The 22398-nt window shown below is 41.7% G+C and overlaps 2 protein-coding genes across 2 annotated transcripts in view; both read right to left on the bottom strand.

Annotated features, from left to right (window-relative positions):
• Positions 1–1427: 1427 nt before the first annotated feature.
• Positions 1428–14951, bottom strand: rsbn1 (round spermatid basic protein 1; the record flags this gene model as incomplete). The annotated part of the gene is made up of 7 exons (XM_079238883.1): positions 1428–1976; positions 2551–2659; positions 2803–2970; positions 3911–4053; positions 8452–8589; positions 12960–13615; positions 14375–14951. 7 exons carry the CDS (start codon positions 14949–14951, stop codon positions 1455–1457), a joined length of 2313 nt encoding a protein of 770 aa, XP_079095009.1. The 3' UTR covers positions 1428–1454.
• A 2972-nt stretch (positions 14952–17923) lies between these two features.
• Positions 17924–22398, bottom strand: part of magi3a (membrane associated guanylate kinase, WW and PDZ domain containing 3a) — a gene marked incomplete at its 5' end in the record, with an annotated part of 192743 nt that continues 188268 nt past the window's right edge. The window contains one exon of the mRNA XM_079239678.1: positions 17924–20645. Within this exon, the coding sequence (XP_079095804.1) occupies positions 19675–20645 (971 nt within the window). The 3' untranslated portion in view covers positions 17924–19674. The remainder of the gene's footprint in view (positions 20646–22398) is intronic.

Here is a 22398-nt window from a genome sequence, read left to right on the forward strand (position 1 = left end):
CAGAGGCCTGTTTACAAACAATTCATTGAATTCAGCTCGGGAGAACTGGATTTAGGCACTTTGGGTTTAGAGCATAGACCATATATGAAAGATGGACGGAGCCTCTAGCGGTTAAAAGTGAAGCCGATGCAGAATTGCATAAACTGCAGTCCCCCCGTCATCCACTAGGGACTGCAAAATAGAGCAAATTGCCATAGACTCCCATGTTAAAAAGGCAAACTTCACAGGAGAAATAAACATGTTTACAGTCTGTAAATGTAATAGGTCAGGTTTACCTTCATGACAACTGTGGGGGTAGGGAATTTCTTTCTAACTCGCCCGTTTAAAAGTAATTTAATCTCGAAATTCTGCATATTTAGGGGCGTGTCCATTTGATTGACAGGTACCAGATCTCTCGCTTTAATTCAGAAGAACGTAGAACAACCGCGGTTTTTAGATGGTTAACAACGTGACTTAGCTTTAGCCCGTTGGAGCTTACCTCCGTTGGAGCTGGTTAGCTTCTGTTATCTCCGGGTTAGCTTGGTAAGCGGAGTTCACTCGATGTCAATTATCCACCATAACGCTCACAGCCCCCCTCTCAGCTCCACCTCTTTGCCCATATTTGTATTTTCCGGGCGAGACGACACGCATGCCCCTGCCAAGATGGCGATGGTAGGAACCGCCCACCGAGCTTCAATTCAGCTCTTCAGAAACCTACAGGTGACATCACGGAGGCTCCGCCCATCTTTCATATGCAGTCTATGGTTTAGAGAGAACAAAATCTTCTACACATAAAAAAAACCCCCAAAAAAACCAACAACAAATCTTCATCACACTTTGACTAATTATGAATAAATATGTTGACATTTAATATGTGCCAAAGTCTTGATTCACACAGCAATGGTCTGATGGCGGTTTGCAGAAAACTAACGATTTTTCCCAATGAAATAAAAAACAACGTCCTCAAGTAATGTTAGTCTACATGCTTCTGTAAGTGAAACGATGCGGTATGTCAGGATCATGCTTTCAAAGAAATCATGTTAGGAATCCATCCACCTTATCCCTAATGAATCGGTTAGGTAAATAACAGCGAACCTTTCATCGTAAAGTTAAAAAAGCTAATGTGGCAACTTACAACGACAGTCTAAAAATAATACCTTTTCTAAGCATCACTCACACTTTAAATAAAAAACAGCGGAGAATTCCATTTCAGGTGTAACCAATATAAAATAACAAAATATATATTATTCAGTCTCAATAAGCAATTTCATACAATAAACCTGAAAGAAAAAAAGCAAAGAAATAAACACATCCGGGAACATTTTCATCTGTACGGATGGAAAAAAAAAAAAAAAAAAGTGAATAATTTAAGTTGAAAAGCTTCCTGATTGACTCAGATGTCAGTTTAAGTCTCAAATGTCTTTACAAACTTCCTGTCCCAGTGGGTAGAAAGCGGTGTGTGTGGGAGAGGAAGGTCATTTAGGGATTTCTGCAGTGACGCCGTGAGCTTTTGGCAGGGACGTACACCCAGAGTGGACTGAGGGTGAAAAAAGGTTTGTATCCTGGTACGGTGGGGGGACGTGAGCAGATTTGGTGGGCTGTGGCGGGGCTGGCTGGGTCTCCTTGGAGGGCGTAGCTGACCTCTGGAACTCTGGTTCTTCAGTTTTGGCCACCCCGCCTTGGATGTTGTCTCCCTGTGGCTTTGCGCAGGGGGTTAGGGTGGAATTGGGTCTGGCGGGGGAGGAAAAGGAGACCCGGCCTGAGGTGGGGCTGAGATCATTGGGTTGCAGCTCCTCCTTTGTGTCCGTGTCCTCTGAGTGGTACTGTTTGAGGCGGATGTGCCAGGCCAGGCTGCAGACCGCCGACACTGTCTTGAACTGGTGGATCACATTTCTTGGGATGAAGTAGATGTCGTCATCACAGAGTTGTGCACGTATATAACGAATGCCTTCCCTCCTCAGCTGGTTAAGCTTGGCGTCATCCACCCATTGGACACACTGTGGAAAGATTCACATTGGAACAGCTTTGTAGAACAAAAGCATTTAAGTGGAATTAGGATTAAAAACTGAATATTAGTATGTAGAACAAAAAATATAAAAATTACAAAATAATAAATAAATAATAATAAATATTAGTAATCATAAGTATAAAATAATAATAATAATAATAATATTTAAGAAAATTGAATATAAAATATTAGTATGTACAACAAAAGCATTTAAGTGGAATTAGTATTTTGAACAAAATATTAGTATGTAGAACAAAAATATTACAATTATAAATTATTAGATAAATAATAAATAAAAATATTAGATAAATAATAAATAAAAATAATATTTAATATAAAATATTAGTATGAAGAACAAAATATTAAAATAATAAATAATACTAAATAGTAATAATAATAATGATAATAATAATAATAATAATAATAATAATAATAATAATAATAATAATAATAATGAATAATAAATATCAAAATAAAAATATTTAAAAAATATTAAATATAAAATATTAGTATGTAGAACACAAGCATTGAAGTAGAATTAGTATGAAAGCTGCACCTCTTACCTGCGACACTGGAGGCTCATACAGATCCAGCTGCAGCCTTTGGACCACGTCACTGAAGTCCCCAGCATTGAAACACACCACATCTTTGGTGACCCGAGGCCGGAGATCCCTGTTGGAGATTTAAGTTATTAGGTTACTACACTCTCCTCACACTGCTTTGATGCGATCAAGAAAAAAATTTAAACAAAGAATCACAATTCGTAAGTAAAACTATAATTAAATGTGCATCCAAGCATGTTAAAAGATGTTTACCATTCTCCAAAGTGCACCGCTTTCAGCACACCCACTGCAGCAGTGCTCTGCCAGTCAAAACTCTGGCCTACATGGTCCGCATGGGCCTTAGTCCGGTCCTCGAACAGAACCTCTCTGGGCTCACTGGCCCTCGGGAGGTAGTGCAGATTTTTTATCTCGTTCATGGACCTGAAAACACGGAGGATAAAAAAAAAAAGCAGTTGATGATCACTTTGTTTTTCTTTTTTCAAGATTCCCAGTAATTCGTACTCATACAGTTCTCCATTTTCGTCTAAATATTTCGCTCATTTACAGCTGCATGGAGATATTACCCCCTTTAATAACTCTACAGCTTTATGTGTCCGGTCACTATCAGGTCTTAGGAAACCTCAGATGAGCAGCCACACATGATGTATCACACTGTGATATTATTTAACTGAAACTAAACCAAAACAAAGAAGCTAGGTGTTAAACAAAGCAAACAAGTACTACCATGATTCAGTAGTTTGTGTAACTACCCACCCCCCACTCCCCATTTAAGAAAGCAACATTCTGACTAGAGTGACATAATTTCCAGCAAGATGTTAGATTTAGTTTCCAGACATTAACCTGTAAATTTTCATAAGCAAACGAGGCGTCTGAAGTGCATCAACTAGCAGCATCATTGCTGCAGAGTTGCTAGTGTGCACATTGCATTGTGTCTAGCTTTGGTTTTTAAGAGCCACAATCCTGCAGGTTTTTGATGTGCCCCTGCAGCAACACACCTGGAGCAAATGCACGAGTCGCTGTGCAGAACTGATGCATCTATTGGAGCATTTCTGGCATCTAGCTGAACTGGGGACAAGCACTGAGAATTAGCCTTGGCGAAAATGCTGCAGTGTGTGACATGATTCATGAAACCTACTTGTTGCTATTGATTATAAAAACACAGTCTGATGTGTCGTTCATCTGAGGTTGTATTTATCTAACTTTAAAAATTTGGGCGAGATCCATGCTTTCTTTGTTTGCTTGTTTTTATTTTTTTTTTATGTCTGGTTGTGGAAAAACAGCACAGCTGAAATGAGGTGTGACTTTTTCCATTCTCTGACATGCTGCTGATTCAACAGAAATCCTTCACACCAGGTCGTACCTGCGGCGTTTGAAGGGAGACTTGGGCATGTCGGCAGTGGGGACCATTTGTTCTCCTGGACGCACCCACATGATGGGACCATCATCGCTCTGAGAGCGACAGTCGAGCTTCAGACTGGAGAGGCTTCCCCATGGTAGGGTCATCTAGAGTCACAGACACATACACACACAAATTTACTCAACATGCATGATTATTTGTACTGGGTGGGAGAAGCTGGGGGTATCAACCTATGTAAGAATACTGACAAAATATTAAAATCAGATGCTTTCTTTGATTTCACAGACTTATTAAAAGCCCCGTATGATGGTATAAAACCATCACGCTGCATGGTACAACATTACAGATCAGGTTCCAGACTAACAGTGGAGCGCCTAACCTCTTTATTTGGGTGCACCCAAATTTTCCCAGTGTCGCCGTCGGCACCACATTTTAAATCATTTTAAGGATTTAAACAAAACAAAACATTTCAAACTCCTGAAGGTCTCATGAGGCTTGGCTGCTTCTGGCAAAGCCCCTCCTATCAGTAGTTTTGTTGATAGCAGCGTATGCAGGAATGGGTCCGGGTGCAGCTTAAAGCTTCCACCAACAGGTTCAGGGGGATTTAGTGTCGAAAATCCAGATCACTGCGTTTCCACAGGCAGCAATACTTTTAGCTGGTGGGTGATGAATCAGATTGTGATCAACAGGACAGGTACGTATGAGCATTAAATCTTAGTTACACAGCACCTTCCTTGAATCAAGTGCTTCCTTAAAGAAGAAGAACGTGACACAAAAACAGAGGACGAAAACGATGGACATCCAACTGTTTATGTTGTCTTTCTTCTTGGCATGATCCATGGCGGATCTAAACACGGAGCTGTTGCTGCTTTGTTCTTAGTGCTGAGTCATACAGTAAGTGATGATGCAGCGTATCAGGCTCGACCTTTTTGGGTCATGGGTCAGATCAGTAAGATCAGTACCCCAAAAGAATGCCATCCATCCATCTTTTACAGCTCATCCTGGGTCCAGTGACCGGGACAGCTGCTGCAGCCTCAGCAGGGAAGTCCAGCCTTCCCTCTTCCCAGCCACATTTGCCAGCTCATTGGGGAGAATCTCGAAGCGTTCCCAGACCAGCTGAGCAGATCCTAGATCTCCCCCTGGGTCTCCTCCCATGCTGACCAGATGCCTGAGCCTCCCCATCTGGCATGTAGCGTTAAATAACTTAACTTAGTTGTCTTTTCCAGCTTCAGGTGATGCCACACAGACGTTGATCTCTGATCCAGTGCTTTTGATCAGGAACTGGGAAAAACTCCAGCTTCTGCAGCTTTTTGCTTTGGTGGATGCATCCTGCACGCCTTGTTGCACAACACGTGTACTCTGCGGCTCAGAGCTAATCATAAGAGAAGACCAACACTTCTCTAGCTTTGATTGGCTTTTTACCACGCTGCCATGCTTTGCGATGGGGGAAGGCAGGAATAAACACAGAATACACACATATACACGCCTGGTTGCAGTCTAGATAGAAGATGCAGTCTAGGTAGAGGAATTTAGAGTGACACAAACCGATTATTTTAAAAGTTTTAAGACATTTACGTCTCTTTTTGGTTCTTCTGTGCCTGTTTTACACATCAGCACCACAGTGTAGTGAAACCAAATGTCTCCCCCTTCTGGGACAAGACAGAAGTCACACACACCTCTGCTGTGTTTATATGGAGAATCACACACTCCCACAGTTGCTTTTGGTCACGTTCCAACGTGGACTTTTGACCGTGATATTGCCGCCGTATCTGCTGCTGTTGATCTTTGTCAGAACTTTGTTGTAAAAAAAAATGTTTTTAACCTAAAAAATGACGCATAACAAAACACAAAAGTGGAAAAACAATATTCTTTTGCCATAAAAAAAATGCCTCAATTCTTCACATATTCATAATAATATTGTCCTGCTGAGATAATGAGGCCCGAGCCACTTTTTATTTAATGCATCATCATCATCATGTGACGACACAATGTCTCAGTTTTAATTTGTTTTCCTGAACGTCAACAACTGCAGCTGTTAACAGCGAGCTAAACTAAAGCAAACCTTTCTGCATTTTATTTCCTTTTCCCCTCAAATGTCGTATCAGTCATCCCACAGCAGCTAAAGTGGCGACTGAACCATGGAAGATGAGGAGAACAGCTTGAAGTTTTCCGCTTTGGGATAAAGGGATTTCTCACATAAATCTACTGAATTACACGTCTGTGACGACAACCGCTTCGTGTTTGTCATTCTGCTGGGTTGCCATGAAGGATTTTTCCTATAAAGCAAATGATTTTCAGTCATCAGCAGGACTTAACACATCTTATTTTCTGTCTTTGGTAGCCTCGTTTAACTGAAATAGCTTTTCTGCAACAATGCGATGCACAGCAATGCAAGGCAGCATTCTCTGTAAGGCTCCGATTAGTCGACAAAGACAATGAAAAGTCATCAACGCAAAATTTCATTGTCGACACGTCGCGTTATAAACGCCCGTAATGGCTTTGCTAATGAAACGTTGTGCCAAGCAACTTAACGCCATTTACCAACCACGGCTTTTCAGACAGTATAAGAACTCTAAACACCAAGCAAATGACGCAAAGCACCACAGGAAGTGCTGGGGGCAGTATTGTCATTTTGTGCAGCGTCTTTGTTTAAACAACGAAGAAGAAACTGACGGCGGCACAACCTATTTCCAAAGTTTGGGGATATTTCACGCTAAACAAGTGTCAAACATGTGCACTGCGTAGTCTGCCACGCAGATTTGGCGTACCACGGCAGCACGACCGTCATGCATGAGCATCTGTAACAAAACCACCCCGGATTCATGGTTTCCAGCGTTCCGGATGGCAAAGTTAGCATTAGCGAGTAGCGATGTGCTGTTGTTACCTCTGCCAAAGAGCTTCTGTTTTTACCACTGTTTATCTGTTTGTGTTCAAGATAACTCAAAAAGTTATGGATAGATTTTCGTGAAATGTTCAGGAGTTGTTGGAAATGTGAAAAGAAGTGATTTAATTTTGGTGGTGATCCGGATCACCGTTTTGGTTCAGGAATTTTTAAAAGATTCTGGCCCTTGTTCACCTAGGAAACAGGGTTTTTCAAGATGCAACTAATCATTTCAATGCAATTGTATGAAAATTAAGATATTAGAATATATATATTTTTTTTTTTTTTTCCTTTTGAGGCAAAGCTTGGATAGCTTGGATATGACACCATAGCTTATAGCTAAGTCTGAATGTTTCAAAATAAATTAGTAGTCAGTGAACTCATCGTCATGGTGGAGATGATGTGAGCTTTGTGACATGGTGCATCATCCTGCTGGAAGTTTCCATAAGAAGTTGCTACACTGTGCTTTTAAGGGGATGGACATGGTCAGCAGCAACGAAAGGAGCCAAACTTTGCCAAGAAAATCCCCCCCACACCAGTACAACACCTGCAGCCTGAACCACTAATCCTAATGGCAGGATGGATCCATGTTGTCATGATGTTTCCAGCAGATTCTGATCCTACCATGTGAATGTGGAGCTGAACTGGAGACTCATCAGACCAGCAACGTTTCTCCATCTTCTATTGTCCAGTTCTGGTGAGTCTGTGTGAATTGTAGCCTCAGTTTCCTGTTCTGACTGACAGGAGGGAACCCGCTGTGGTCTTCTGCTGCTGGAGACCATCTGCTTCCAGGCTGGACGTGTTGTGTCTTCAGAGATGATGTTCTGCATATAATGGTTGGAACCAGTCCTTACTGGACTTCCTGTTGCCTTCCCATCATCTCCAACCTGCCTGCAGATCTTTCCAACAACCTGCTGAATCTATGCTGCTACCAGTTCTACCAGCGAGGTGTAAAGGATCATTTCAAAACATTTTCCTTTAGTACATTCTGGTCCAGACAACTGTTGCTTACTGGATATTTTCTGTTTCCAGAACATTCCCTTTAAAATCTCAAGATGGTTGTGTGTGAAAATCCCAGCATATCACCAGTTTACCACATACTCAGACCAACAACACGCCACGTTCAAAGTCGCCAAAATCTCCTTTCTTCCTCGTCCTGATGCTCAGTTTGAACTACAGCGTGTCATTGTCACCATGACAACATTATGGTGACGTTATGGTGACGCAGTTTCAGCAAGTGGTCTTCACCATGACGACATGTATTAGGTCGCTGCCATGTGATTGGCTGGTTAGATATTTGCAAAGCAAAAAGCAAGTTGACACACAAACCCCACAAAGTGGAGCGGTTTTATATTCTGTGTTGATGCAACGGGGAACAAACTCAAGTCCTAATCACTGACATGTCAGCTTGTTTATGACCAAGTTGTGCTGCTCCTGGTCGACTGATGGAGTCGTTACAGAAATGAGCTGATCGTGTACGTGAACGTATCAGAACTGTATCAGGACCTCGTTCATAGAGCTCAAAGCTCTGATCCACCTGTGATTTACCTGTTGCAGAAAAATCCGTCCCTTTTTTCATCTCACGAGCTGCGGTATGTTCAAGTGCAACACAACACAATTTTAGATCATTTGATTAGATCCCAAAGAATTATATTCCTCTGACCTTGAGAAATGGCGACTCTTCCAGCATATCCAGGAACTCTGGGAAGTAGTCTCCGACCTCCTCGTCCACGGCTCCCACCAAGCTGATCTGTCTCATGGGTCCAGCTCGGTACGTTCCCGAACAGTAAGTCCGACTCACCTGCGATATAAAACACATTTAATGCACACTGCACTGCTTATCAGTTGTGGATCCAGTGTGAAGTGTATTCATAGGGTTTGGCACCAGTTTGTGGGGAAATCAGACATACGTACAGACGTGGACTGCGGCCCTCATTAATACGCCTGTGCTCATCTCATCTCAAGTCCAAATCTTACTGATACTGAAATATAGCAATATGTTGTGCATCTCAACCAGTTAATATTTAAAAACATTGATTAAGATTTATTTTTATCATGTTTAATCACAATCACGTGTTTTTTTTCTGTCACAACATCTGCACTGAAGCCCCTCCCTGCTTCTTGGAGACGTCATCATTAAGAAAATAAAAGATGCTCCGAGGACTCAGTATCTGCAGTAACTAATGAAATTAGTCTTGTCTGACAAAATCTTACGGCAGAAATTCATTTCTCTGAGGAAGCGGCAGCAACCGTGTCGGGAATCAGGCCTGATGGATCCTTTTCCTCCGAATCACATCGCTCACACCCAACAGCAGCCATGGCCTCCATATTATAAGCATGGAAAAATCCAAGCACGCCTATAACTGGGATTTTTTATCTGCTTGAGATGTTACAGACCCCAGCGTATGAGTCATACTAATGCATTTATTGCACACGAGCTCACAGCTGCTGAGATGCACAAGCCTGCGTAGAAAAACACGCCGCTATGCAATAAAAGGCTTTGTGAATCTGTGAAACATGATTAACCTGTTCAGTAAACAAAACATCTTTCTGTCCAATTAGAAAACAGCTCCTGGGTCTAAATGCTGCTTAACATCATCACAAGCGCTGTACTCAGACAGTAAGCCGCTGACTCACACCCGCTCCCCTCGGGGGAGTTTGTGAGGTAAAACTGAGTAAAAAGGAAAGAAATCTCCCAGACGTTCTTTCCCCTTCGTCCTTACAGAGCTGAGTTTGACCATTTCTTTTCCAACTCGTGTTTATTAGAGACGTTTATAAAGGTGCAGAAAGGAAAACAAAAGAAAATGTGATAAATCACTAAAAACTGTGTTTCTACTGGTACCTAATGACTTGACCTGCAACTGAGGCCACCGGATCCAGTCACAGATAAAACATGTTTGTCTGGAAGAATTCTGACCACTGATGGCCACCGTCCATCGGTTTCATTTCTGTGCTCGTCTTTCCCGCTGGATGTCAGTAATCCTGACGCGCTGCACCTTTAAGGGTGGGGTGAGACACCCTGGAGAAATGGTTCGAGCAAGTTTAAAAAAAAAAAGGATAATCAGTCTCAGAAGGGTCAAAATATTGGCATCAAGCAAATAAAACGACACGACGATTCAGAAACTACTAAAACTGGATTAAAGCGGCTCTATGATGCTATTTCTAGTTTTCTGAGCTTTCTACAGTGTTATAGTGTTGAATACTCCTCAGACATATGAGCGGTGTCGTTTTTTATCACCTAAATTTGGTGATAAATTTGGCTTCTTCAGGTCCGATGTAAGACTGAAAGATACAGAAGATCATTCCTGCCAGCAGCCATCAGCCTCCGGAACAAGACCTCCTCAAATTAATTATTATTATATACTACAATATTGAATTTCCCTTTGGGGATTAATAAAGTATTTTTCATTTCATTCTAAATGCATATAAGAGTTTTCCAGAGTTCTCTATGTTAAGTTTCCAAGGCGAGGGAAATGATTGGTTTTAGAAAGTATTTTCTACTTCGAAGAGTGACGTTCCAGGGAGGGACTAAAGCTTGTTCCATCCTCCATGAAAAGCGAGAACTTTTTTCTTGTTCTCGAGGCCCCGAGTAGAAAATGAAGTCATTTTGTTCTCGCGGACGCGTTTGAAGACAGTTCTCGACACGTCGGGCTGGCAGAACTTTTTTCTTGCGGGGCTCCGAGAAGTATCGTGTGATTGGTCGGACATGTGAGGTGGGCGTCGTTAACATGGAAAAAGCATGAAGCGGAGTTGCTGCTTCTGTGTTTTTACTGTTGCAGGTAAAACCTGGTTATTTTGATAAAACAGCTGATCGAGGTGGTGAGAAAGTACGAACATTTTTTACATGTGGCATTAAAACACTCGGACCCAGCCGCATGCATGACCCGCCCTGACGCGGACGAAGTTGCTCGTTAAATATGAAACTAGAAAAACACTTGGAGAGCGGGAACCTCTGCCAAGCACAATGTTAAAGAATTCTTTAAAAAAAATCCTGGATCCAAACGGTGATCCGGATCACCACCAAAATTTAATCAGATCTTTATTTTCACATTTCCAACAACTCTTGAAATTTTTATAAAAATCCGTACGTAACCTTTTGAGTTATCTTGAGCACAAAGACGCCGCGAAAGACATGACCTCCTCGGCGGAGGTAAAAACCGGCTTCATGGCACATCAAAGCAGACATCGCCCCCCGCAGTGATCCCTCCCCGCTGCAGACCTGCTTCCCTTGGAAGATGGATGGACCTGACGCGAAAAAGAAGTTTTTTCCTGTTCTTGCAGCCTCGAGACCAAAAACTCAGTTGTTGCTTCTCGTGGAGGATGGAACAAGCTTCAGTGGTTGGTCATCTTCTCTAGGTTGTGCACATTCATGAGAAGAACGCCACGCCCACATTCACTACTCCTAGCAGCTGACCAATCAGACGCAGCTGCAGGCAGGATGTAGGGCGGAGCTTCCTCTGTTCAATAGTTTCTAGCAGAGGCTGATCTGAGAGGATCAATACAAAATAAATTAAGGGGTTTGTGAAAAATGCTTGATTATTTCCTGCCCTTCCGGACTTGCAGATTAAAATAAATCAGACTGAAAATGTTCATCATAGAGCCACTTTAAGAACTGTCCACGGTTTAATTAAAAACCTGGAGGGACAGTCCTGAACCATCATCCTCGAGGAAAAAACGTGGGGGAAAAAAAAAAAAAAAACTCGAATGATTGTGATCAATGTTCTCTTTGATGTTTGGTGAAATCGAACAGTAAAAACATCAGTAGAATTGAAGCAAAGGAAACTGGGGGGACTGGGACTGAACAGCTGTGGAGCCCAAAGAAAACCACTAATGAGTGAGGATTATCTGGACTCGGTGTGATAAATCCACATTTCTGCTGTTCCAGAGTGATGGGAGCATCAGGGTAAGACCAGAGGAGGATCGTGTGATGCAGCTGTCTAATGTACGAGCCTGTGGGAGTCGTCTGTGATCTGACGTTGCTGCAGATGGTCCGGTGTAGGTTCAGCAACATCATGCGTCCAAATAATGAAGCCCGTCGACCACCGGAATTCACTGTGAGAGCAGGTTATCCCATCGTACCTGACGGCACGGACATATTCCCAGATAACAGCAGGTCCAGACCTGTCCGACTCTCCCATCAGCACTACGAGATCTTTTAATGGAGCTGCCGATGGAAATAAATGTGGCATTGCTGCAGCCAACGGAGCCATTTGGAAGATAGTCTGCCTCATTTAACACTTCTCTCATCTGCCTCATCTCACCAGAACTCAACTAATCATCTTCTACGATTTCCCCACGCAGAGCTCTCACATGTCAGACAATGTGTAGAACAATATTCATCCAGGGCAAACAGCAGAAAATAAGTCTTTTAGTTAAACCTGGCATTTTTAGAAGTGCCTTTTTTTTGGTTTTTAAAATGCTCTGTAGCTGTCAAAGAAACAATAGGAAGAAAAAAAATCAGAAACGTGTCAGAAAACCAACCAACCAAGGTCAAACTTTAAAAAATACTGTGTACTACAACTCTTATAGTTATGGGTAGTCTAGCCAACCATTACTTATGTAGCAACGGGGATGTTACCTGATGCACTGAGAAGTACCTCGCTCTAATTCTCTAATATATTAATGTAAAAATATATGCCAATATATTATATAGGCTCTAACTTATTAATCCTTTTTTCCTCAGGTCTTTCTGATTAAGTGCAGTTGTACATGTTGTTCTGTCTTTCCTGTCCTCTCCACCCCAACCAGTCGAGGCAGATGGCTGCCCTCCCTGAGCCGGGTTCTGCCGGAGGTTTTCTTCCTGTTAAAGGGGAGTTTTTTCCTTCCCACTGTCACCGCGTGCAGCTCAGGATGGTGGATTAGATCCAAGTCATGACTTGATCAATCAATTGGTTTCTATTATAGGATATGTATGAATTGGCTTGAAATGATGTGTATGTAAAGTACCCTGTGACAACGTTGTTGTAAAGTGGCGCTATACAAATAAAGTTGAATTGAACTGAATATTAAAGCAAAACAACAAGGAAGCAGTTTGTACGTGAAAATGAAACTTTCCTGTAAATCTCTGCCGCTCCACAGCAGAGTCAGGAAAAACATGAGTTTAGTTGTCGTGTGTCACATGATCACTCATTAACCAGCGTTTTATGAACTCGGCTCGTCTTTTCCACATACCTGGGAGTGAAAGTTGCCAATCGTGGTGGTCTCTATGTCTTTCTTGCCCAGAATCTCCACTTTGACAGGTGTGCCGGGGAAGTTGAAGGCAAAGTAGTCGAGGAAGTCAGGCAGGTATGCGGCCGCCCTGTGCACCACCGCCAGGGCGTAGACGGCTGCGCCTCCAGGCTTCTCAGCAAAAGCCAACTGCAGGAACTCCTGAGCGAAGCACTCCAGCTCAGCCGGACTCAGACACGCCAACTCGTCCGCGTAGGCGTGCAGAACCAATCCACCGCCATTCACCTGCTTTTCCTCATGTATGAAGCATCCAAACCTCGTGCCTGTCTGGAGACAGGAGCTGCGGATGGAGTGGTCCTGATGGGAGAGAAAGGGGGCGTGGCCTACTTTGAAAGCACGAAGATAAGGTGGGTGGTTGTCAACGGCATCTCTGATGTTTTCCTTCTTCACGTTGCCAGTTAGGGAGGCGTTGCGGCCGACGGGCAGCATGAGGTCAGCCCCGAGCCCTGCACACACGGTCTGAACCGCTTTGCTGTGCATGTGTCGAGCTTTTTTGCCACTGTGATCATCCTCATGATGCTTCCTTTTCTTCTTTTTCTTCTTCAACAGATATTCCTCCAGTGTCAGAGACTTGCCATTCTCATTTTGTTGTCTGGGCTCTAGACGGACAGGAGGACACAAGTTAGTAAACCAGGATATTTGTAGAAAGAGGAGGAGATTTGATGAGAACACAACCAGAAATATTAGGGGTGGGAAAATCGAATTGAAAAACTGAAAATATGAAATTTTTTTTTGCTTCACAATTCTAAAATTAATTTTTTGTTAAGAAAAAAAATCTTTTTTTTTTTTCTTCAAATGAATAAATATAATCCATTAAAAAATTTTTTTATTATTTTTGTTGATCTTTTAACTTGTCTTCTTGGGCATTATAGCAGCAAAATGATGGTCTGGCTACTGTGTTGTTTTTCCCAATAGAAATTAAGAAAAATAACGAGCGGAAAAAAAAAGTTTTATTCAATTTTTTTGTTTTTAATCTACAAAAATCAGCAATATCGAAGAATTGTGAGAATCGCAATTTAAATAGAATCGGCACCCAAAAAAAAAATCGGAATTGAATCGGAACTAAAGCATATCGTCACAGACCTAATTAATATATGTATTTTATTTTGTATTGTATTTTATCTATTATGTATGCAAGGCATATGCAGATTTAATAATAAGAAGTTGTTAAAAAAAACAAAAAACCAAAAAAAAACAACAATTTGTACATAAATATTAGTATCATGGAAACAAGATGCATGTATCTAAATATTCCAGATCACCAAAACACCCACTTTTGCTTCCATTTACCTGCCCTGTGCACCCCTTAAATATTCCTTATTACATGCAATAATAATGATAAGAAGAATAAAAGTCACCCTTCTTCTTCTTCTTCAGTTCAGCATGCTTCACATTGGCCTCTGCGTTCTCCTTCTTCAGCTTCAGGTCTCTGTCCCTGTGCTTGTCTGGGAGCTCCTGCGGCTTGGCCTTGACCACTTTAAGGGGCGTGAAAGTGAAGAGCGCAGGTGTCTGAGAGGGCACCGCCGCCCCCTTCTTCTGCAGCTGCTTCTGCGGAGGGAAAGTCGGCTGCAGACTCTTCTTGGTGCCGTTGCTGAGGCCGTGGTTGTGCTGGTGGGCATGTTGGTGGAGGTGCAGGACGCTGAACTTCTGGGCTTTGGGTTTCTGTTGCAGCTGATGCGGCTGGCGGTGGTCGGCGTGGTGGTGGAGGTGCTGCTGGTGGTGATGGAGCTTCGCTCTCTTCGCTTCTTTCTCACACCTCTCCCGTTTGTCGGCGGACGGCGACAGGTCCCTTTTCTTCTTCTTTTTCTTCTCTTCGATGAATCTCTCAAAGCTGTCCCTTATTTCATCTTTTACTTTCGCACGGAGCAGGTCGACTTGAGCTGCCATCTTTGCACGTACAGTACCTTTAAAGAACTGGGGGCCTCTACTGCGCATGTCCCCAACGATTTGTAGTCCTCTTGCTAATAATTTGTAGTTAAATTTGAGCGCACCGCGCATGCGCACCAACAGAACCGTGGTACTTGTAGTTTAAAGAGGTTACGTGGCTACGTGGGAGTTGAAGTTTTAACTGGAGTGACTGCGTGAGGGTTCGCACGCACGCATCTCTTCTTCGCTGACGTAATGGTTTATTTTATCCCACCCACGAGAGGGAGTACTTAACCGTGGAGGAAGAGGAATGAAAAGACCAATTTCCACAGTGGGAAACGAGGTGACTTTGCTTCTTACTGTAAAATAAATACATTCAGAAATGAGAACTTACAGAAAAAACGCAACAAAATGCAAGATTTTATCCCACAGTTAAAACTAATTTGATTAGAAACACACTATGTGTGGAGGAAAATCATCTTAAAAAATAAATAAAACAAAAATGTCTGGCAAACAGAATATTATGAAACACATTTAGACCAACAAATGCAAAATAGAAAAAAAACGAGAAATTAGTAATAAACAAAATCTGAAGACAGGTCACTAAACACACAAAACGTTTCTGCAGTAACAACTAAACTTCACTAAACCAACACATTAAAGATGTTTGTGAAGTTTTGATGATTTATTTATTCATTTATTTGAGTTTTTTTGTCAAATGTTCTCCCTTTAGTTATTTTCTGGAATAGCTGAGTTTTTCTACAAAGGGAACATTAAAAATTACAACTGTTTTCACTTCACTTTTTACTGTCTAAACATGAAACTCAACCATCTGCTTCACTTTATTTTTTTTTTAATTTAATGAGAACAATGCACATTAATGAATGCACTTCACAAATTCAATACAGTGTGTAAATATGCCAGATTTACCTAGAAGCTACTTTCCATCTGTAGTCCTCATTTACAGACCAGGAATATAAAACATGTATCAAATTAATACACACACACACACACACACACACACACACACACACACACACAAAAATCAATCCACATACAATATACTGCACATATAAAACCTCATCTATGTTGACAGACTTGATTGGTTTTAAGCCATCTTTTAAGCTTTTTTTTTTAAAACGCCATAAGGATGAACTTTCATATAGATGTTGGAAGACTATTCCTGTTCAGACAACCCTTAACAGCAACGGTGTTTTGCCCTTTGGCAGTCCATCTAAGTGTAACCTCACAGTCCCCTCTGGAGACAGATCTGGTCCTGAGATTACCGTCTTTACGTCTGATAAATTCTTCAAGGAGAGGAGGGGCCATGAAGGGACTTATAGATGAGGCATGCATGTGTAAAAGTTTTAAAAAATTATATTTCTCTAAAATTTCACAGTGACGAGTTGAATATGGCGTTTTGGGAAACACTTTGATGGCTTTTTCATAAAGTTGTTCGATAAGTCTTAGTACTGTAGTGCCTGCAAATGACCATATCCTCCTGACTACCAGTAGTTCAGATTTGTCCTCTGTGGAGGACCTTTGTAAACCTAAATATTTTCATTTCTCCGAATGCTACTGAACTAAAACCTTTTGGTCTTTAAAGAGGAAATTTAGTGCTTTTAAATGGTACCTCATTTGTGGGGGTGGGGCTTTGTGAACTTTCTCTCTTCAAGAAAAATGGCCTCCATTGCAACAAGCATGTTTTATGGGAAGAGCAAAAGTGCATAATACTTTTCTTTGTGCTGATTTTTACTTAAAATTTTGTAGTTATATTTTCATTGAATATCTTATAAACACATTAAATTGTTTCTTAGAGAAATATAACTACATTTTACCACAATATTTAAAAGTTTAAGCAATGTCCTCCGTAGTGGACATTTGTAGTTAGTTTTTTTTTTTCCTGGTAGTCAGGAGGATATTGCAAAACAATATTCTATACGAGACAGGATTATGTAGTGAAGGTATGATTTAGCAGCATCAGATGAGATAAAAGTCTTGATATGTTTAAAGTTCAACACCTTCAGCACCTTAATATTCATGATATATATATATATGTATATATATTATTCATGTATATGACAGCAAAGAACCGACTTCCTTCCTACTGTTTGTAAAAAAATAAAAATAAAAAAATAAAAATGATTACTTCAGGGGGGATTTAAGCTTCAAACATACAAGACTAGAGCTACGAACCTTTTGCATTTGTGTGTAGTGTGACATTATGGCCAAGGCTTTTGATGTTTCCCTGCTCCAGGGCACTTGACACAAATTAAAGCCTCAACAGTAGACATGTGCAGAACTTGTGTTGCAGCAGGGAAACACATAATCCCTGCAGGGTAGTGGGCCTTGTGGACCAGGTCTTACTGGATTAGGTGACGGACTAAAACGTTGTCTGAGCACTTAAACCCTCAAATAACAAATGTCTTGAAGTTCCTGCACATCTATGAGAACATGTGTCTGTTTTGCAAATGTGAGTCAACTCACATGTAGCGTGTTGTGTTGTCTGTAAAAGTGAATTGTTTTTTGATTGATTGATTGAAAAAGTTTATTTGAACATAATGAAATCTTAAAACAAGAAAAAAAACAGAAATAAAAGATAACAAAACGTTCAGGAGTGGGTAGAAGCATAAGCTTATATGTAATCCAACTCCAGTGATGAGCAATACAATATCAATAACAATATTAACCCATAGCAATAGCAACCCAGTATACAAGTAATTCCTGTATGAAAATAATTATAATAATATAAAAATAATAATTGATAGAATAATTTTATATAGTTTCTAAATATTAAAATAAAGTAACCACTGGTAGTAAAACCCCACAATTTACCTAAAAAAAACAGGATAAAAAGCAGAATATCTTTTTTTATATCACCCATCCTTTACATGAATTCTTAAAAAAAAAAAAAAAAAGAGAGAGAAACCTCACTCATATTTGTTCAGTAAACCTTTATTTCTCAGTGCATGAACAGGATGCCATGACCAAATTATTTTTTACCCTTTTTATGTCATTACCTCTCGGTTCCCTTAGAAAAATAATGAAACAATTTACAGAGGATTTTTTTCTGCATGAAGGCAAATATTCTTTTCTTTTTACAGGTGCTGTACAATTTATAAACATATACAATGACAATAAGGTCAAAACTATGACTTTTTTTTTCTTCTTTTTTTTAAATAATGTGTTGGAACAATGCAAGGCCACAGTATCATACATGGTAATGGCATGACTAGGTGATAACACAGCAGCCCATCAAATCAACAATACATTATTTATGGACCACAGAGCAACAGATGCATGTTATTTCTTAGGCTGGGGACAGCGGCGTTTTAAGCACTAGATGTCTCCGTAGTCCACAGAAACGCTACAACGCATAGCTGAAGGCTATGAATTTATATATATTTTTAAATCCCACTTTGATTAAATCTTAAGCATTATTTTAAATCTGACTCCAAAAGGAAGCAGCACACCTTTCTCACATTTTGCAGTGTGCACAAAGAGCACACTGCAAATGTCATGTGTGGAAAATATGCTTAATTATCTTCTCCGTTTGGTTTGTTCATGAAACAAAAGTGACACTAATCTAGTGTAAACATCCATTAAACTTACAGTACGGGCCGTAGACTAAAAAAAAAAAAAAAATCATTTTAGGGCTTCAAATGGAGAAAAAAAACTTGCTTTTGTGCCTCGGTAATGATTAAAATACAAAGATTTCATACTGAAGGCAGAGTTTGAATGTTTGTCAATCAGGCTGTGTTAATTCAATGCATCTAAATATGTGAGTAATTACTTTGCTGAATAACATGTTTCAGATTAATAGTCAGCGCTAGCGCAGTGTCTACAATACATCGGCCTACCGTCATTCAGCTTGTTTACATACACAGTGCCGCTAACAGTCAACATGATGAATCAGGCTGTTTACACATCATGAAACATAACGTATAGTTGCTCGTATTATTCTAAATGGTGACGTTTATCTACATGTTTCTGCTTCTACACAAATTCACATCGAAAGTAAAATTCCTCAGCATTTGTTCACCTATAATCTGGATAAATTGCATTTTGCTTTATTATACAACACATGTAACAAACATTAGAACTATAACCACAAGTATCTGGTCTGCTCGTTGATGCATATAAAGCTCTGGGGTGGTCCTACCACCCGAATGGGATTCATGTCTTCACAAGCACACAACTCTCATCAAATTCTCCCAAAAAAAAATCCCCCAAAAAACAGACATTAAACAACTAAAAAAGACAGTTTTTTTTCTTTATAGATAGTTTCACGAGACGCTTGACAGTCCGATTCCACGTTATGTGTTTGCCAAGAGAACAGTGATGCAATCTTGTCTGGTATAAAAAGCTGCGCGAGTGCACGAATACGCCTAAAAACCTTCAAAGCGCCGCATAAAGCGGGATCCTTCATCGGCTTTCCATCGCCTCGGAGCGGTTTCACAGTGAGTGCTATCAGGAGCAGCTTCGTTAGAACTACAGTCTCTGATTGACACAAAATAAACAAAAAGATCACACTCAAGAGCCCATCTGTTACACACACACACACACACACACACACACACACACAGACAGACAGACACACACACACACACACACACTTCTTTTAGTAATACAAATACTCATGTCAGATCAGAGATCAGTCTGAGGCAAACTGGGTGAGAAACATAAAAATAAAATCATCGATGAGAAGCTATGTTGCTGGTTACACAGTGATCCGCGTGATCTACAAACACATCCGTCCTCGCCGCTCCTTCTCCACGGCCCTGGTGGGGCGTCACACATCTGCATACACTGTGTCCACTCGGGACTGGATCTTGGCAGAACTGGGAACTTTCCAGGGACCGGGAGTGATGGGAGCCTTCTTGCTGGTGCCGGTCCCGTTGCAGCTGGGGTCTTGGACGCTGCTGCTAGAACCTCTCGGATCCCTTCTGCTCGCCTCTTCAGCCGTCCCCTGGTACTGGTGTTTGCCGTCTCGATACTCCTTATCCCCCTTCTCTCTTCCGTTCCTTTGGCTCAGCGTGCCGGCGTCGGCGTCCGACCCCGCCCTCTCCTGGTGGGACTTTGGAGCAGCTGCTTCTTTCTCAGCTTTCTTTCCCTTCCTGTGGCGCTCGGTTGTCCCCCAACCTCTGTCTCCACTCTCTACCGGCCCCCTCTCCTGCCGGTAAGTTACGTCCTCCCCTCTGTACCTGCGGTCCTTCCCTTCGCCTGTGGAGACACTCGGCTGCTGACCAGCGGGGCGCCTGGGGCTCTGAGGCTCTGAAGCAGGGTCATGTTCCCTCTTGGCGCCCTTCATTGGACTGGAGGATCTGTGGTCTTTCTGCCCTTGGGCTTTCCTCTCTGGGGATCTGCCGTGCCCTCGGTCTGTTTTTCGGGGGCTCTGGGACCGCTCTGCGGGATCTGTCCAGACTTCTGCAGCTCTTTTGGGACTGCTGGACTTGGAGTCATTCCTGCTCGTCATTCTGGAGTGGGAGCTGGGGCTGGCGGTGCGTTTATGGTTGTGTTGAGACGGCTGCTGTCCTCTAGATCTGTTCGCCTGCCTGCCAGGCTCCTGCTCAGCACCGGGGGATCCAGTCGCCCTGTAATCACCTGCAAAGAGCTCATCTGGGGTGGATGCTTTGGGGGTAGATGGGGACCGTTCCGAGGCAGAGAGGAACACAGAGGATGGAGAAGTTGGAGATAGCTGGTCGTCGGATGCAGAGAGTCTGGGAAGGCTTGTCGTTGGAATGGTCACTTTGTCTTTTAAACCTGACAAATAAACAGCAAAATATGAGAAAACACATCAGCAGAGCATGAACCTACAGCTGGAGTTTAAAGAAGCAAAAATATCCCTAACATGGGATGTTTGGCACATGGAAACAATTAGAAATGAAGGATAATTAAATAGATATCATGCAGCAGAAGCAGCATCCTCTCATACATGGCGTGCTTTCCACAATAAACCTCTTTAATATCCATCTAAAATATTTTCGCTGGCGATATGCATCAGCTGACGACACAGCCGGCAGGGCTCGAGAGTTCACCCAGCACTGACGTTTCAATTTTCCTCCTGAGCTGATAAGAGCTGCACAGCTGTGCTTCAGAGCAGACGTGTGCAGCGGAAAAACCGCAGAGAGAAAAGAAGACTGATGGATTTAGTGGTGCTGAAATGAGCTTTTGGATTTCTAGGAGCAACAACTCGTAGAAATTCATTCTACTTTGGCCTTTGGAATTAAAAGGCCGATGCCAGTGAATGCGCACTGATCCTTTCACCACTTGTCACTCATCGACCAGTATCTGATTAAAGACTTCTTTTTTTTTTTTTTTTTTCCCAGTTCACCATCTTTGTTTACATTTCAGGATGAGGTGTGTTCAGAGGCATCCCAGGTTTTGTAATGATTTCCTGGCATTTCTAAAGGCTGGAAGTTCTCCTACAGCAGGTCTGCGAGGGTTCACTGCTTTAAATCAGCCCTCCGAAGAAGAGACTTCGTATCATACCAGCATAAAGCATAAAAGGTTTATGTAAAAAGCAGAAAAACAGACACTTTTATTTAATTATGGACAGTATGAAGCTAGAATATGTAATGTTTTGTCTCATCAGTTCTTCTGATTTATTGATATATGTCTAAATTCTTTATTTCAGGTCTGCAGGGCAATTTTTTTTATAGTAGTTTATTAACAGATAGCTATTCAGCCAATCACTTGGCAGCATCTAAATGCATTCAGTCAGGTAGACATGGTGAAGATGACTTAGAATGTGGCATGTTGTTGGTCTGGATAAGTCGGAAACTGCTGATCTACTGGGGTTTTTACACACACACGGGTGTGGATTATAGCAAGGGTTGTGTGGGCCAGAAACGTCCCAAACACAAGAAGCTGGTCTGGAGAGAATTTGATCTTGGGGGCTGAGTGAAGGGAAAATATGGGCCGAGCCAAACTGCAGAAGTGGGCCATAACTGGGCCAAACCTTCTGCGCTATCTGGTTGGTTCCAACCGGGGTACACACAGTAACATCTCTGGATGCACAACACATCACAGAAGACTGGGCGTCACTGCTGTCAGCTTATAAAAGAGAAGTGAGGTTACAAATCACACAGATTGAGTTTCCAGCTCTGTTTAGTCTCCATTTTCTTTAAAGCTATGACACTGAAAATTAAGGCGATTCTTAAGGAAAAATGGGTCCAACTCCAAACTAGCATGGTCGACCAAATAAAGTAGACAGTTTGTGTCTTTCAAAGAAACACCGTTTCCATATTTCCCCTTCCACAGTGCAGAATATCATGAATGACTGAAGCAATCTGGAGGAATTTCAACCCCCAAAGGGTAAAGGTCTGAGCTGACGCTGAACATCACACAGCAGAAATTAAACAGCAGCTGATAGAGTCAAATAGGGAAGAGATTACTGCAGGAAACCTCTGTCAGCCACCACAACACTCACAAATGTGACTGAAAGCTTCAGTTTGCAGTGAAAAAGACTTTTACATTGACTTTCCTCCATGATGCAGCATCACTCAGTGGTAAT

Source organism: Telmatherina bonti, assembly GCF_933228915.1.
Source record: "Telmatherina bonti genome assembly, chromosome: 4".
In the NCBI taxonomy this organism is placed as follows: Eukaryota; Metazoa; Chordata; class Actinopteri; order Atheriniformes; family Telmatherinidae; genus Telmatherina; species Telmatherina bonti.